The sequence below is a fragment of the Culex quinquefasciatus genome, chromosome 3 (genome assembly GCF_015732765.1).
Source record: "Culex quinquefasciatus strain JHB chromosome 3, VPISU_Cqui_1.0_pri_paternal, whole genome shotgun sequence".
Taxonomy (NCBI): Eukaryota; Metazoa; Arthropoda; class Insecta; order Diptera; family Culicidae; genus Culex; species Culex quinquefasciatus.
In genome coordinates this window covers 75,938,546-75,955,742 of record NC_051863.1, presented here as the reverse complement: position 1 = coordinate 75,955,742, position 17,197 = coordinate 75,938,546, and the positions used below count along the sequence as shown (strand labels likewise).

The window sequence follows — 17,197 nt, the reverse complement described above, 5'->3', positions numbered from 1 at the left end:
CCCACACATGAAGTTCGACGTCGGCAACGTCCCAAAGCCATGGGCACGATTTTATGGACCAATGCAAAATTACGACGCCGTCCTAAAGTTGTGAGCTTTGTTCAAAGGTTGAGGCAAGGAATCGAAATCCTTGGGGGGGATGTCGTAAATTGAAAGCGAAGGACCTGACCTGACTTGGGCTTGGCTTTAAAATAGTCCAAGGGCTCATAGCGATTCTGGTTTAATGAAATTTACTCTTAACACATTCTTAACTCTCTTAATTTCTCACAAAACTATAAACTTATTGCATGAATTGAAAGCTGAAAAATTCATCTATGTTTGACTGATAAGGATTTTTTTATCTTCGAGTTATGCCAAGCGTTTAAAAAATATATTTTAAACTGGCATTTTCAAAATGTTAGTGGTAACTCGATCCCCCTTTCAAAATGTGTTAAGCAACATGTTAACTGTTAATTTTCTATAAGTTATAGCAATTTCAAATAAAGCCTGAACGTTTGTGTTAAAATATTTAAAAACTTAAAATATTCATCTTAAAACCAAAGTTGAGCATGTTTACAAAAGCTGGTAATTTGAGTGTTGAAAAATTTTGGAAAACAAATTCAAACTGCAGTAAGTCCTCTAAAACTATACCAAAGGAAACCATGTACGAATTTCTAAACCAATTAGTTAAGCTTAGAGGGTGACGATTCTCGAGATTTTCAATTTCCCGGGAATCGAGAGTTGAATTTGGCCATATCCCGGGAATTCCCGGGACCCGGGAGTTTTTTTTATATCATTAGTGGCAATAATTTGAATGGAAAAGCAATAATTCTTTCTTTTCAACGAATTTAGTTACAATTAATTTATACTTTTTCTGTGAAACGTTAATTTCAGTTGCATCATTTTGAACTATATTTACCTACCTTTACATTTTTTTCTGAGTCAGCAAATACAAGATCATTTCTTGAGCTTTATGGGACTCAACATTATAGTTTAAAGTGTTTACGAATTTTAATTCGCACTAAGTGATTTTTCAAAAGTTTCACAAACTTGTTGCATGAACTTCTTATTAGATTTTTGTGAAGTAAAAAATAGCTAATATATAATTTCTCAGTATCGGGATGTTTGCAATATGATAAATAACGACTCCAAACAACAATTTAAATTTGTTATCACAATTGGTGGTCCTCAACTTTACAAAGATTGTCAGAGTTTTTTTCTCCAAAATATAATTGAATATTTAGGTTGACGTGAAACACAAAATGACATTAAAAAAATTACCTTAATACAGCGAAATAAACTTAGGGACTTAGAATTTAAAAGAAAACTGGAATTAAATTTTACACTTTCTGAATAAAATGATAAGAGAAGCATTGGTTTATTCGATTTTGAACATCCTATGTTCTAAACAATTAAAAAAAATAATTTTCTGATTAGTTTATAATATTTTGCTTCGATATTTATAAATTTTAAATTTCCCGGGAGTCTCGACCAAATATCGTGGGAATCGAGTGGTCCAAAAATCATCGATTTCCCGGGAAAATTTTCCCTGGAATTCCCACTCGTCACCCTCTAGAAGCTTGAGTTTGATTCCAGTGACTGTACAAATGAAGGGATCAAGTCTCCCTAATTGCACTTTTTTAAACAATTGGTTGTAAAAATAGTATATCAATATTTTTACCATCAAATGCGCGAGGGTTTTGAAGTTTTAAGTTATTAAACAATTCATGTATAAAAAATATTGTTGAGCGAGTTTTGCATCGACCGAGAGAGCACGCATTTTCGGGACACGATCTTGGCGTCGTGAATATTTTCGTTTTTTGATGTGATTTTTCGGAATTTTTTGGTCAAGTTAGTTTATGGGACGATTAGTGTTGTTGTGTCGTTGAGATGATCGTGAAATTCAATTATTTTGAAGTGTTTTGGTGTATCAGAACGTTGTGATGTGTTCGTTTTCTGCAGTGCAAGTTTGTTTTTCGAAAGGGGTTTTCGGGGCTATTTACTGGATGTTCGACGAACGGCAGCAGACAGCGAAGTTCGGAGTGGCTTGGAAGTCGGAATAACATAATGGAAGTGAAAATTTTCTAGAGTTTCTGATGAATTATTGCAAAATTGTGAAATTTGATTTGCCATTTCCAAGATGGCGGTACGAGAAGCAGTACCTCGGCTGATGAAAATTTCTGAAGAGAGGAGAGAGAGATATAATTTTTGCGAGAGCGGAGCATAAAAACTCCACAAGCAGGTTTACCAGTGGCCACAAAAGAGAAAAATGGAAATGTTTCTCAGAAGAGTTGTGTGTGAGCAAAACATAATTGAGAGAGAGAGAGAGGGAGAGGGAGAGCTAAGGAAGAAAACATAAATTGCAGAATTTTGAGCCTTTGTTATGTTGCGAGCGGTGTGTGTTGGTGTAGCTAAAGAGAAGGGAAGGAGTGTTTTTTATGCTCTCTACTTGGGTCTGTGTGAGTTCGTGCATCTTGGATTACAGCGGGCTTGAAAACTGGAGTGAGATGTGAGAGAGAAGAGCTGACGGTGCGACGAAAGGTGACAGTTCATCGACGCTTTGTGCCGGTGTTTCAGCCACCACGCCATTATGTTTGACGGTGGTCGGTGGCGGAACTAATTCAGTGATGCCTTCTTCGCAGAATCCCGGTGAGTTTGTTCCAAGAAAAAGTTTGTTCTTTTGGTGTCAGGCTCAGTCCTGTTTTTTTTCGTGTTATTTTCCGTCTCTTTTGTGTCGCTGTTCGAGTGCATGGGGTGATTGGTCATTATAATTTAACAATGGCATCAGCAGTGCGGTGCTTGTGGGACGCGCAGTCCTGTTTTTTGTGTTATTTTCCGTCTCTTTTGTGTCGCTATTTGTGTACACTGGATTGGATTTCTTCTTCTTCTTTTTCATTTATTTTTTGTTCGCGCGTTCGTTGGCCGATGAATTTTATTTTTGTTCTCTATCTAAACCTATATGGTTTAGATAGAAACGATTCGATTTGTGTTTTTTGAGACAAGCAAGTCGTATTGCTGGATTAAGTCCTTTCCATATCATCGATGATCGGAAGGCATGTCGACGGATATGTTTTAAGGCTTATGATATAAAATAATTTTAATGAATGAAGCCCTTCCTACATCACCGTTGATCGGAAGGCACGCCGACGGAGAATTTCTGGAGAATCGCGGTCGAATTAATACAATATTTAAATCCCTAGATAGGTATCTTTCCGCAGCCGGCTGCCTAAGATTTTTAAAATTTCAACCGATAAACAAATTGCTCATGGTCGCATCACCTACCACAGTGAATCCTGACCTCATACCCATCTTACTAACCCCTCAAAACTCATGTGATACTTTGTCGGAGACGCAGTCGATTTGGCGGTCCCATCACTCAAGTATCGGACTAACATTCCCATCCACTTCCCCGTGTCTTACCACTGGTCGTGGCCGGCGTCGGTATTGATCAGCATGATAGGGATCTTTGAAAATTGCGAAGGGGTGATGATTGGTTCCTACTTTTCATCTGTGGTCCACGGAGCAATTTTTGGGGGTCCTGGTCAATAACGAAGTAGCAGCTACGGGTAGACACCAATGCTATGCTATGCTAATTCATGTATAAAAAATATTGTTTTGCATAAATTTTCAGTGTATTCCTTACATATTAAAACAGCAATTCCCCACGAAAACAGCATGATTCGAAAAAAAATTTCTCCGATCGGGCTCAAAATTTTTCTCGGGGATCCTTGGCCGAAATAATTAGACCTGTATTTTTTTGTTTGGCCATTAGGGTGACCTACGCCGTGTTAGGGTGGTTCGAAAAATGGCAATTAACGTCGATTTTCGCAAAAACCACTTTTTTCAAAAAATCATATCTCCGCGCCATTTTATCCGATTTTAGCTGTCCTAGACGCAAAAGAAAGGTGATTAGTTTGGCTATTTAGGAAAAAAAGTAAGACGTTTCAAAAATCTAGCTTAACATTTGAAAAGGTTGTATGAAAGCATAAGATGCTGTTTTGAAGGTCTCGGGACCAAAGAGCCTATGTCTGAAAATAATGTTATCGGATTTCACATAACATATCAAAAAATGGTGAAGTTATGTTTTCGATACTCTGAGATACGATTTTTTGAAAATAAAAACTGTGTTTTTCGACGCGCCACGCGCAAAAATGGGATAATGACAAAAAGGGGAAAAAATCGACTTTTTTCACTAAAACTGCGATAACTTTAAAATCTCAGTAATGACCTATACATGTTAGGGTACCAAAATTGTGGAAATTGAAAGACGCAACTGTTGGTACCATAACATTGTAACCTATCGCTTGTACGTAGTACAATCTCTGGTCACAATGCTTCGCATAAGCCTGTCAAACTGAACCGTAGGGACAAGTTAGGATATTGTAATTAACCATTACACTTTTACAACATAAAACAAACACACAAGCTATCCCTACGGCAAGCACGACTCACATCTCTATTGCGTCAAGTTCGAAATACGCAAACAAAAGCTTAAAATTTTATAAAAGGGACTTCTTCATTTTGAATCGTCCTCATTTGCCGCTACCGACTAGAATCCGTTACATATATTCTAGTCCCACCTGTAAAAGTCTTGTAATTTAAAGTGCAGTGAAATTGTTAAATCGTGTTGAATGTTAACAGCATTCCAGTAGCGGCGAAATGTGTCAGGGAGTTGGTCCCAACAATTCACCATCCAAACTAAACGCTAAGGACCGCGCTCAACGTCAAAAGAGGTCGTTTGGTTGGTGGTGCATGGAGTGTCACAAATAGTGAACCTCCAAGTTGGCAAAGCGCGCCAACCCGAGAATTCTGTAGAGCGCAATGGCGGAGGCCATCCGGTTTTTTTTTTATCAAAGACAAAGACACAAAACCAAAGACACCAAAACCGTTGCTGCGCCAGGCCTGGCCGGAGGAAGATCCTCCGACTTGACTCGACCACCGCGGGATACACTAGAACACACGAACACACACACACATGGTTAGGTTAGTTTTAAAACGACGAAAAACAATAAATTAGGACAGTTAAATGCAATAAACATGACTTTTTCCATAACCCAAAGCGACGATCTTTTGTGATTCTTTTTGCCAGGACAGTGCGATTAGCTGAATCGAACCAGGATTGTGAAAGGGTAGGTAAAATTCTCCTTCCCCACGTCAAATGTGAGCAGATGCAGATCTTTACATCTCTCTCTCATCTCCAAGAGTCTCAAGTTCTGGTTTTTATTTAATTTTTAATTAATGAACTAGTGGTGGTAATTGCCCCCTAGGTCGTTATTACAACATCTATAGGTCATCGCTGAAATTTTGAAGTTATCGCAATTTTAGTGAAAAATGTCGATTTTTTCCCGTTTTCGTCATTTTTCCATTTTTGCACGTGGCGCGTCGAAAAACACAGTTTTTATTTTCAAAAAATCGTATCTTAGAGTTTCGAAAACATAACTTCACCATTTTTTTAAATGTTATGTGAAATTTTCCGAGGAATCCGATAAAATTATTTTCAGACATAGGCTCTTTGGTCCAAAGACCTTCAAAACAGCATTTTAAGTTTTCATACGACCTTTTCAAATGTCAAGCTAGATTTTTGAAACTTCTTACTATTTTTCCCAAATAGCCAAACTAATCATCATTCTTTTGCGTCTAGGACAGCTAAAATCGGATAAAATGGTGCGGAGATATGATTTTTTGAAAAAAGTGGTTTTTGCGAAAATCGACGAAAATTGCCATTTTTCGAACCACCCTAACACGGCGTAGGTCACCCTAATGGCCAAACCAAAAATACGGGTCTAATTATTTCGACCAAGGATCCCCCAGAAAAATTTTGAGCTCGATCGGAGAACTTTTTTTTCGAATCATGCTGTTTTCGTGGGGAATTGCTGAAAATATGAGGCTAGCTTGGAGGTTTTTTGCAGCACTTTTTAGTTAAATGCGTGTAACTCAATCCGAACATTAAAAAAAAAATCTTTGTTTTCCGCTATGAGTTTGAGTCAATTTCGCACAACTTTCTAGAACAAAGCTAATTGTTCTACCCACATGTTGACGAGAATACAGGCTACGGATCCAGTGTCCTCGAGGATCAAGTATCCCTACTCTCCCCTATGGTGCATTTGCACTTTAAACGTGAACATATTTCTTCGTGTTTCTTAAATGTATGAACACAATTCACGATCTTAAGATTTTTCTTTTTTCCGCATAGAAAACAAAATTTAATTTCCCGAAATTTGGTTTAAGTTGATGGCTGGATTCCCGAGATACAATAAAAAATGTATGCAATTAACGGGCATATGTCTGTGTCAAAATGTCCTCTAACTAAGTTCCCTCTTGGTTCCCTCTATCCATTTGTCGCACTTTTAAGAATAAACAAGATAGCACGAGCAGATTGTAACTACTGTGGACTCTCTTGTTGTCGATATTGAAGGGACTGTCGAGAGAAGTAGTTATCGAATTATGGAACGAAAAAATCAAAGCATGCTTCTTGAAGGAACAAAACAATTTATTGACAGCTGGAGCAATATCGATATCGAGAAGATCGACAGCGACCAATTCTAAATCCAAGATGGTGGCCAAAATGGCGGTGATCAAATATTGATAAAACGCATTTTTCAATTTAGTACGCAACCAACCATTCATATTTTACTAAAATGGGGTCACCGAACTTGAATTTCATGTTAAAAGTAAGAAAATACAAAAATACGAAAAAAACATTGTTTGGGATTCGGTTATCCGAAGTCCCATACAAAAAAATCAAACCATCCACATTAACGACCCCCGGGTTTTTTGTGGTCTCTATTGTAAGTTTCTGCTCGAAAATAGGGGTCCGAAGGCTTGAATGGGGAGAGCACCCAAACCTCTTTCTACTCCAAGGAACCTTCCACCCCAGTGTTTGAACTGACGACCTTTGGATTGCGAGTCCAACCGCCGCCAACGATTCCACCGGAGTAGGCTTGGTTTGGTGTGTTGTTTGTTCTTATGGAATGGAGACGACTCCTACACCTGGAATGACTTAACGGCCTAACAACCAAGGCCGGGACCGACATTTTACTTCCTCATCCGATGGAAGGTTTGAGCAGATGGGAATCGAACCCAGAATCATCCGCTTACAAAGCGGACAGCGTAACCATTCGGCCACGCACTGCCACCCATACAAACATTCAGATAATCGAACTTCGGATAATCGAACCTTCGGATAATCGAGGCTTCCGATAATTGAGTCTGGACTGTAAATAAAAAAAAAAACATCGGAAAAGTTATGTTCTCCGTAGAACAAAAGAAGGTAAACATTGGCCATCAGAGGGTTAGCACTTCTGAAGCTATGCAAATTTGCTGCTGAATAATTTGAGTAATTTAGAGAAAATCGCCGCTGACCTAAAACTTTCACAATGCATTACCATTTATTATGCCTCACCTTGAAAAACAACGAATTTTCCAAGCTCAAAGATTGCAATGATTTTATCCTTTTCGTCCAATCAGCACCGTGTTATACCTGCCGAGCAGGAAAGCTGTGATGGAAAAACCCCCACGTGCACTGCTCGGCTGTTTTCCTCCCCGAAGCTTCGCCATTATCCGTTCCGCGAATAAAGATAAAGACGCTATTCCGCAGCGGGAAGGCTACCCGGAGCGGAAGATTTTCATGATATTTTTTTTATTTTGGGTGAAAATAAACGCAAACACCTACGGATACTTTAAAACGTTATCATTAATTTGGAACCTCGTCGCTTTAAAAATAAGATAAATATTTGAAGGAAAAGTTATTTTTGTTGTTAAAGCAAATTATGTACACCCTCTAAATGGTTCTTCTTCGAGCCTCCCTGGGGAGTGTGTTTCCGGTGGGTTCTGAATCAATATTTTCTTAGTGAATGAATCTGTTTATATACAACAGGGAGTAAGGTAAAGGTGTCGAAACGGATATTCTTTTTGGAGAAAAGCTCAGCTGCGTCTTATTTTTAAGACAGCACATTTTTGATCATTTCTTACAGCTGATTCAATTAAACTATTTACTATTCTCGCATGATTTATAGATGATGATAACAAAATGTATATTTAGCATAACATACCTTCTGCACATCTAAAATGTCATCATTTTCCATGTATTTCCGTAAGACAAGACGTTGGCGTCATTTCACCACAACTTCGTCTCTCAGACCCAACCAAATATTTGCATTTTCCTTCCTTTCCTACGAACGAAGTTTTCCAGTCGGTCTCTTCAAGAAAAGCTTTATAGTCATTCGCACTAAGAACACCACCCAGCAGTTTTCCCGAGTGTTCAAGGGTTGGCAGAAGCAGCATGATAGAGCAATCATACACTGGGTGGAAATGGTGTTGGCTTGCTATCATCACAGACACAAACAACATAACAGAGACAGAGCAAAGTGAGCAGCTCAGTTTGACCGCAATTACGAGCTCTCGAGCATAAGAATGTCGCTGTTTAGCTCCTCCTAATGACAGTTATGTTTTATGAGTGGCTTCGTCCCTTTTGGGCTTTAGTTTTTTGGTCTCTTGAGAGGGAATATTGAATGAATTTTTACCCTTCATCGCACTGATGGGCTTTTAAGTATTTATGGGTGCCTTTTTCGGGGACACTTTTTTGTGGCTTTTTCAATTCCGTTGATCATTCTCGAAGAAAATTGATCATCACTCTAAAATTTTCTGTATTGAATTCAATATAACGAATTTATGCACCAAAATGAATCAGCATGAGCCGGTTGTTGCCTTCTTGAAGCAACTGAAGGATTTTTTATCTAACTCAATTGTGCTTCAAAATTTATATAGTTTTGTGGTACAATCATTGACGTCCTAGTTCGCAATCATTGATTAATGACGATTTCCATAACTTTTCAAGGAATGGGATAATCGTTTCCAAAAAGTATCAGCATGTGTAGGGCACTATTCTAAACAACTTGTAGAAGGAATTTTGTCAAAATATTGATAGCGATGCAACATTTATATCTTTGAACGAAAAATTATGGCAATGATAGAAGTCTTCACGTTAAGCAATAGATGATTCTTAGAAGAGACGATTGGATTGACCTTTATTCGAGATGGCTTTTGCCAGGAATAGGACATTTTTAATAAACATTTCTTAATTTGCGTTTTTTTGCTGAGCCCATATTTAATTGCAATATTTCCTCCAAGATGAATGAGTGTAACACACAGATGAAAGGAACTACAATACACTGTTTTGTACACAAAATGGGCTTATTGCAATTTGCTTTTTGACAAATAAAAATTGAACTAAACTGAAGAATCCATTTGAGGAAACTAATAATTGTAGCTCAACATGAAAATTATTATATATTAATTTGTTATATTTTATTTTCTATGAATGAAAAAACAACATGACAGCAATATCCCATGAAAACAGCATGATTCTTGGCCAAAATAATTAGACCCGTATTTTTTTGTTTGGCCATTAGGGTGACCTACGCCGTGTTAGGGTGGTTCGAAAATGGCAATTTTCGTCGATTTTTGCAAAAACCACTTTTTTTCAAAAAGTCATACCTCCGCGCCATTTTATCCGATGTAAGCTGTCCTAGACGCAAAAGAAAGGTGATTAGTTTTGCTATTTAGGAAAAAGAGTAAGAAGTTTCAAAAATCTAGCTTAACATTTGAAAAGGTCGTATGAAAACATAAAATGCTGTTTTGAAGGTCTCGGGACCAAAGAGCCTATGTCTGAAAATATTTTTATCGGATTCCTCGGAAAATTTCACATAACATATCAAAAAATGGTGAAGTTATGTTTTCGATACTCTGAGATACGATTTTTTGAAAATAAAAACTGGATTTTTCGACGCGCTACGCGCAAAAATGGAAAAATGACGAAAACGGGAAAAAATCGGAAATTTCAGCGATGACCTATAGATGTTATGGTACCAAAAGTTGCGTCTTTTAATTACAAAAATTTTGGTACCCTAACATGTTTAGATCATCGCTGAAATTTTAAAGTTATCGCAGTTTTAGTGAAAAAAAGTCGATTTTTTCCCGTTTTCGTCATTTTCTCATTTTTGCGCGTGGCGCGTCGAAAACCCCAGTTTTTATTTTCAAAAAATCGTATCTCAGAGTATCGAAAACATAACTTCACCATTTTTTGATAAGTTATGTGAAATTTTTCGAGGAATCCGATAAAAATATTTTCAGACATAGACTCTTTGGTCCCGAGACCTTCAAAACAGCATTTTATGTTTTCATTCAACCTTTTCAAATATTTAGCTAGATTTTTGAAACTTTTTACTATGTTTTTCAAATAGCCAAACTAATCACCTTTCTTTTGCGTCTAAGCAACTAAAATCGGATGAAATGACGCGGAGATATGATTTTTTGAAAAATGTGGTTTTTGCGAAAAATGACGAAAATTGCCATTTTTCGAACCACCATAACACCGCGTAGGTCACCCTAATAACCAAATAAAAAAATATGGGTCTAATTATTTTGGGCAAGGAATTCCCAGAAAAGTTTTGAGCCCGATCGGAGAACTTTTTATTCGGGTTAGGCTCTTTTCAAATGGAATTGCTGTCCCATATGATTTTCCCTTGAAAATTGGACATTTTCTAGTGGTGGGCAAAAAAAGAGCGAGCCGCTCAAAGAGCCGGTTCACTGAAAAGAGCGAACAAACCGTGGCTCACAAAAAAAGAACCGCGGTTCTTTTTTAATCTCCGGTCTTTTGAAATCAGTATTAACTTTGTTTTTTAGAATTGGAAATGCAATTTCCAAAATGTCAATGCATATAAAAATTAATCCCAAAAGTAAATGATTTGTTAAAATCTTACCAAAAATGTACTGAATACTGAATCGATTCAATCAGAATGAAGAAAAAGTTCACAGAATATTTTCTCCAAATAAAATATTAGCATTATTTCAATTCATGTAGAAATTAATACAATTTTAAAATTACAAGCAATTTTTCCGGCATCTTTGATTGAAGTTTGGATGCTATTCTATTACTCGAATGTTTAGGTTCGAGTAGAAATCTTGACATGAAGACCACCAAGACCTATGGTTTTCAAGGGCATCTTCTCGTTTTCAGTTAAATTTTTTTTTATCAAATAATTTATGAAAGTCCAATGTGAAATAGCTTATAAAATCACACGATTCTTAAAAAAAACTTTTTCATCCATATTTTGAAAAAAAAGCGAAAGAGCCGTTCAAAAGAGCGGCTCTTTTTAATGAGCGAACGAAAATGAGCGGCTCCTAAAAAAGAGCGATTTTGCCCACCTCTAACATTTTCAAAATGGTTGGTCAAATAGACTTGTCAAAATATAAAAATCTGTGATTTTAGAGCTCCAACAACAACACTTTTTTCTGAAACTTAACCCTGAACTACCTCGTTCAAAAAACTGTTTTTTGAAGGTTTGCTCAAATGGCTCTCTAGAAAAATAAAAATAATGTCGTTCTGGAGCTTTAGTGTCTTCCACTGAGTTGTTGCAATTGAAAAGGGGCAACTTTTGGCTTGATTAAAAATTATTGTATTTCTTGATTAGGGTGTTTTCGAAATTCTAACTTTGAAGGAATATTTTTGTGATTTTTTTGTCTTCAAGAAAATTTTTGGCCTCTTGAATACTGATGCCCAGTTCTGGGTTCTAGGCTCATTAACGGCACATTTTTTCGGAAAAAAAATTCCACTTTGTTTTGCGATCTGGACTACTGTGCATGACTTTAATCATGTTTCCTTAAGGTTTCTCATCGTCTGACTAAAGCTTAGATTTTGATTTCTAACTTTACCACTGTTTAATCCCGCAAAGTAAATTAATCCTTTCTTGCCACTTTCTCTCGTACAGGTGTTCTTCCCCGATGTGGAACGTTGCGAGTGGCTCAACAGGGTATGTTTTATGGCTGCAAACTTTGTCGTTTAGAAATTCACACAGCTAATATCCTTTCTTTCTCCAAACTCCACCCCTCCCCTTCTCCGGGTAGATCCTTAAACAAGTGTGGCCCAATGCAAACTTTTTCGCCAAGAACCTCATCAAGGAGTCCATCGAGCCGAACATTCAACAGGCCCTGGCCGGCTACAAGCTGAACGGGTTCAAGTTTGACCGCATGATTCTGGGCACTATCGTAAGAGTCTTTGAGTTTAAGTTTTCAAAGGGATGACCACCGAGCTGGATTTTGTTACTTTTTTGCAGCCTCCCAGAATCGGTGGCGTCAAGGTGTACGACAAGAACGTGTCCCGGAACGAAATCATCATGGATCTAGATTTGTTCTACGCCGGTGATTGTGACATCAACTTTTCGTTGAGTGGGCTGCGGGGTGGAATCAAAGACTTCCAGATTCACGGAACGGTTCGGGTGATCATGAAGCCGCTGATCAGCCAGATGCCCCTGGTGGGTGGGCTGCAGATATTCTTCCTGAACAATCCGAACATTGACTTCAACCTGGTCGGCGTGGTAGATCTGCTCGACATGCCCGGGCTGAGTGACATTCTGCGCAAAATTATCGTGGAACAGGTCGCGGCCATTATGGTGCTGCCAAACAAGCTGCCCATAATTTTGAACGACGGTGTTCCGGCGCTGTCGCTGAAAATGCCGGAACCAGAGGTAAGTGATGTTCAAGCTGTTGTAGTGACATTTTAATCCCACCGAGATTTGCATCGTCCAGCAGCGACGTATGGCAAGTCTCTAGGAATTCGAATGTCGATTATTTTTTAATCTTTGCACAGTAATCTAAAAAGTTGTAATTGTATTGATTAGACAAACATGCATTGTTACCTGTGTAAGTCAACGTAAAAATAATCTACATTATAATAAGTTTCACCAAAGGATATCAAACTTACGTTTTCCTAGAGAATTGCCCAACAACCAAATTTGACCTGCTGCCCATTGAATAAATTTCCGCGGAATTCCTCTCTTCCCTTCATCCGCCAGGGCGTGCTCCGCATCCACGTGGTCGAGGCGAAGGACCTCATGAAGAAGGACATTGGCGTGCTCGGCAAGGGCAAGTCCGACCCGTACACCATCGTGTCCGTCGGTGCCCAGCAGTTCCGGACCCAGACCATCGACAACACCGTCAACCCCAAGTGGGACTACTGGTGCGAGGTGAGTAGTGTGGGTGCTGGTTAGGGGCTTCCGGCCCCCCCCCCTCCCGAAACAACACTTCCCTTGCTCAGCGCAGAGTGTCACAAATACACAAACATACACAAAAAAAAAACAAATAAAAACATTCACACTTACACTCACAAATACATACACACAATCAGAAACAGCCAGGAGTGAGTGCTAGAAGCAACTAATAGTGCGGTTTTCGGTTTTTTTTTCTTCGTTTAACAAACACTAGCGCGTTTGAAAATGAGTTTTTATTGTCGTTTAACCCTAGACATATATCACTCTAACGGGTTTTAATCTTGATTAGCTCCTGATTGCTCTCTAGAGTGAGATAGCTTTGGGGAATCAGGGCGTCAGGCGGGGGAGTTGGGGAAGTGTTAAGTGTGGTTTGTTGGCATGCTTGGGACCTGATTTGTGCCGTTTTGTTTATTGAAATAATCTGGTGATACATTTGTCGAAACACCCCCAGTTGGAATTGTTGACAGTTTTAAAAAAACATAAACAAAAAATCTTTAATTTCTTGTTTAGGATTACTCTTTTGATTTGTTTGTCGTTTTTCTTATTATTCAATTTCAACAATTTAATTTTCCTAATTTAATACAATATCGACGGGCTTGATTGAAATCATCCTAAAAGCTGGATACCAAGGGCTTGAAACGCTTATTAGGTCCCACACCATTTGATTTGAAGGAAGTGTCGTAACATGAAAGTAGACAAATGTTTGCAACGGCCTAACTAAAACAATTCAAACGTGTTTATGATGATTATGGATTTTCCGGGACCTGCTTATAGCTGAGATGAGATTTTCACTTGATCCATATTTTTCCCTAAAAGTACAACCACGGACGAATGGACATGACACCAGGAACAATTTTTTTTTCAAATTTCTGAAGCAAACTATCACTTGCGCCATCTACACTCAAGTTGTCGAATTAGCATTGCGCGATTACGCATGATTTCTCAAAATGTCTTATGCAATAATTAATTAAAAGCATTTGTTTGTGTTTATGATTCTATGTAATTTATCATGGTTACTAAAATTGCCGAAAAATTGATAGAAATGGAATTTTTAATATAAAATCATACGACCATTTCAAAAAGTGCTCATAAGTTTGCATCATTAGCTGGCTTTGCTTACGTTTAGGACCACGTGGCGCGAAGATTTTGACATAAGCGATCTCGCTTGCGCAAGTTTTCGCCAAGAAGAAGTAAAAGTCATTTCATGTCATGTCCGTTCGTCCGTGGTCCAACTAATGACCAGTCAAATGCAACCTCGAGCATAAAAATTCGATGGAAGAAAACCGCGATTTTTGACATTGAATAAACAAAAAGTAGAGCTCGCAATGTAAACAATAACAAACATATTTTTTTGGTTGACCATTCTTTGCTTTGCCCCAAAGTTTGGTTGAATTTGGTTGCTGGAGTTCCGAGTTATATTTACAAATGTTATAGGGGAAATCTACCCTTTCCAATCAAACACCTATCTTCGTCATATGGAGAGTTTGATGCTCGATTAAAGCTCCAAAAATACTATTTGGGCTATAAACTTATCAGCAACAGCACCGCCTCGAGTAAGCACTCAAATGTATGCCACTTACTGGCCAAAAAGATCACATTTAATGCACTTTTGATCATAATTTGTATTTTGCGAGACCACTTCTCATCATTTTGTTGGCACACACAGTGACACACACGAGAATCCCTCAAACGCTTAATGAATATCGCCAAAATTAACTTTTCACTTTCGCTTACTTTTTCACGGCGCTTAAGATATGAAATTGCTTCCAACTACCGGCAACATGTTCTTTTGATCATTAGTAAGGCACTCACTTGAAGAATAATCCCGAAAAATGTAATAAATTAGCAAGCGCCATTAAAAAAACAAACGCGCCAAGTCGTTTGACGTTTCAATTTTCACTTTGCATTCCAATCGAAGGCTGAAGAAAACCGAGCGAGAGACGAAGGCAAAAGAACAAAGGCTGGCCGTCAACACCACCAGCAGCACAGCCAGCGATGCCAGGAAACTTTCCTATAAATGCCACTTTTCGTGAGTGTTCGTTTGAACTGTCAGCGCAAATGGCAACACTCGACAGAGTGTTGGAAGAAAAAAGAACTAAGCCGATATCAGAAAAATGGGCGTGGCCCAATGCATTCGCCTCGATTAGAATACCCTTGGGATTTTTTTTTTGTTAAATGCTTGGTAAAGAAATAGAATAACATTTAGTGAAAGTGAAAATAAACAGAAATGTTCACAAAAACTTGCTCTACTCGTTGGTGTACTTGGTTTTAGTAAAATTCAAGGGAGACTCTAGATTATCCAGCATCATTCAAACACGACCGCTTATTAGGATTAAAATGGGTAGATTTCCCCTAGGTAGTCTAGCTAGTACGTGCTTCAAACCTGTTTTGACCTGAAATCCCTTTGGCCAGTGGTTTCATATGAAAAGTGACAGCAATGCGCGGAGTAAAATCGAATATTGGGGATCTGTGAAGGTCAAAAGGTGAGCCGTTGTAAGCTGCACAAAATGGCGTTCATAACTCATTTTGACCTAAAATGCACGTGCGACAAGTTAGCACGATAGCGACGATTTTCTTGTTTTGTTCCAAACACGTCATGCGACGGCTCAAACTTAATATTTTTAAATGAGCAAGCTGTTTGAAAATATAAAATTGCTCATTGCCTATAATGGCCACAGGGTGCCTACTATCCGGATCGTTAGAGGAACCGGTTTCAGAAGGAATCCTACTATAAAACAATCAATCACCTGTGCGTTGACACCAATCCTTCGAATCAATTTCGAACGAAAGACCTATCCAAACCATTCTTTATTCCCTTACCGTTTCAAGCTAGTCTAAGTATCCACCCGTTACAAAAACAAGTAGATCACGATTGTTGATTATCATCACCAAAATTACTCCTTAGAGCAGAGTTTCATAGAAATCGATTAAAGGTCTTGGCAACTTTTCCCAATTTTGTGTTAGTTGGCGTTTATTTGATTCTATTTGTTGGGGAAATATTAATTATCTATGTCACTCCAGAGTGTCAATTTGATATCACTTTTCCTTTGTCATTATTGTACAGATCTTTTTTGCTAGTTTTACAAGCAATTTTGTTTAGTACATCGAGTGGTCTACACTTTATTGCGACTTATAAACACAAACTACTCTTAACAGTTTTTCATGAATAATAATTTTAATTTATGTTTTGGTTGATTTTTTTTATATTTCGTAGTTTTATGAACCTTTTATTAAGTATCGCACCGTAAACGGACCAAAACAACGCGTAAGTTTTGGAAGTGTGGCGTTTTCGTTCTTGCTTTATTGGTTATTGTTTACTATAAATTTGTTTTTTTTTACACATACAAATTGTACAGCTGTGTATAGCAAGGTAATCATTGCCCAAGCCACTGCCAAAACTTAATCGTTTCGTAGGTTTTTGGCCCATCCATAGATTACGCGCGCTGGCTCGCATATGATAGCTTGTACTATTGATTTTCATGTTTTCTTATTTATTGTTATGTGAACCAATATCTGCCCATCTCATCAACTGAAAAACCAAAAAAAAATGCATCCTCCAATCCGACATACTTTATTTTCATTTTGTTGAAACTACAACACCAACACACTCGCAAAAACCACGAAGGCGTTTGTCCACGCGGAAAGCGGCCAACACTTGCAGATTGTAGTTAATGACAAGGACAACACCGGCGAAGATGAGTTGCTGGGAAGGTGAGATTGTTTGCGAACTTTTATTTGTAATATTAAGTTTTTCCCTTCTGTTTTAACAGTATTCTGTACGTCTTTTAGTTAAGGTATGAGTTTGTCTTTAACGCCGGTGTTTGTAATTTTGGTATGATTTGAGTTTTTTAAAACACGTGGGAATTGGCTAATCAATGTTTAATTTAGTTATCGTATTTTAAGAAAGCTTCAAAGGGTTCTATATTTTTTACATATAATCCAATTGTGTTCGTGCAGGTAGGATTAAGCTTATCGTTGTGACCAGTTAGATAATGTTTGCAGCGTTTTGTGCATGTTTGGTTTGCTGCTGTGGCACAAATTAATCAGGTTTTAGCTCAAAACCAGCAGAGCTGCAAATCACCATTTCCGCCGCCGCTTCACCACCCATCATCAAATACCAAAAAATAAGCAAGCTTCCGCGCCATTTTCGCAGTAAACTGACACCGATTATT

At 38.1% G+C, this 17,197-nt stretch overlaps 1 protein-coding gene across 11 annotated transcripts in view; it reads left to right on the top strand.

Moving 5' to 3' along the window:
* The window catches only part of LOC6032752 (extended synaptotagmin-2), a 67,953-nt gene that overhangs the window by 37,306 nt on the left and 13,450 nt on the right, over nucleotides 1-17,197 (top strand). For 8 of the 11 annotated variants that reach the window (XM_038265844.1, XM_038265840.1, XM_038265839.1 and 5 more), the window contains 5 exons: nucleotides 11,748-11,789; nucleotides 11,884-12,024; nucleotides 12,093-12,503; nucleotides 12,831-13,001; nucleotides 16,240-16,290. In XM_038265844.1, coding sequence (XP_038121772.1) covers nucleotides 11,748-11,789; nucleotides 11,884-12,024; nucleotides 12,093-12,503; nucleotides 12,831-13,001; nucleotides 16,240-16,290 — 816 coding nt within the window. Of the gene's footprint in view, nucleotides 1-11,747; nucleotides 11,790-11,883; nucleotides 12,025-12,092; nucleotides 12,504-12,830; nucleotides 13,002-16,239; nucleotides 16,291-16,650; nucleotides 16,737-17,197 lie in introns of all 11 variants that reach the window. The other 3 variants (XM_038265843.1, XM_038265841.1, XM_038265842.1) reach the window with 2 other exon arrangements.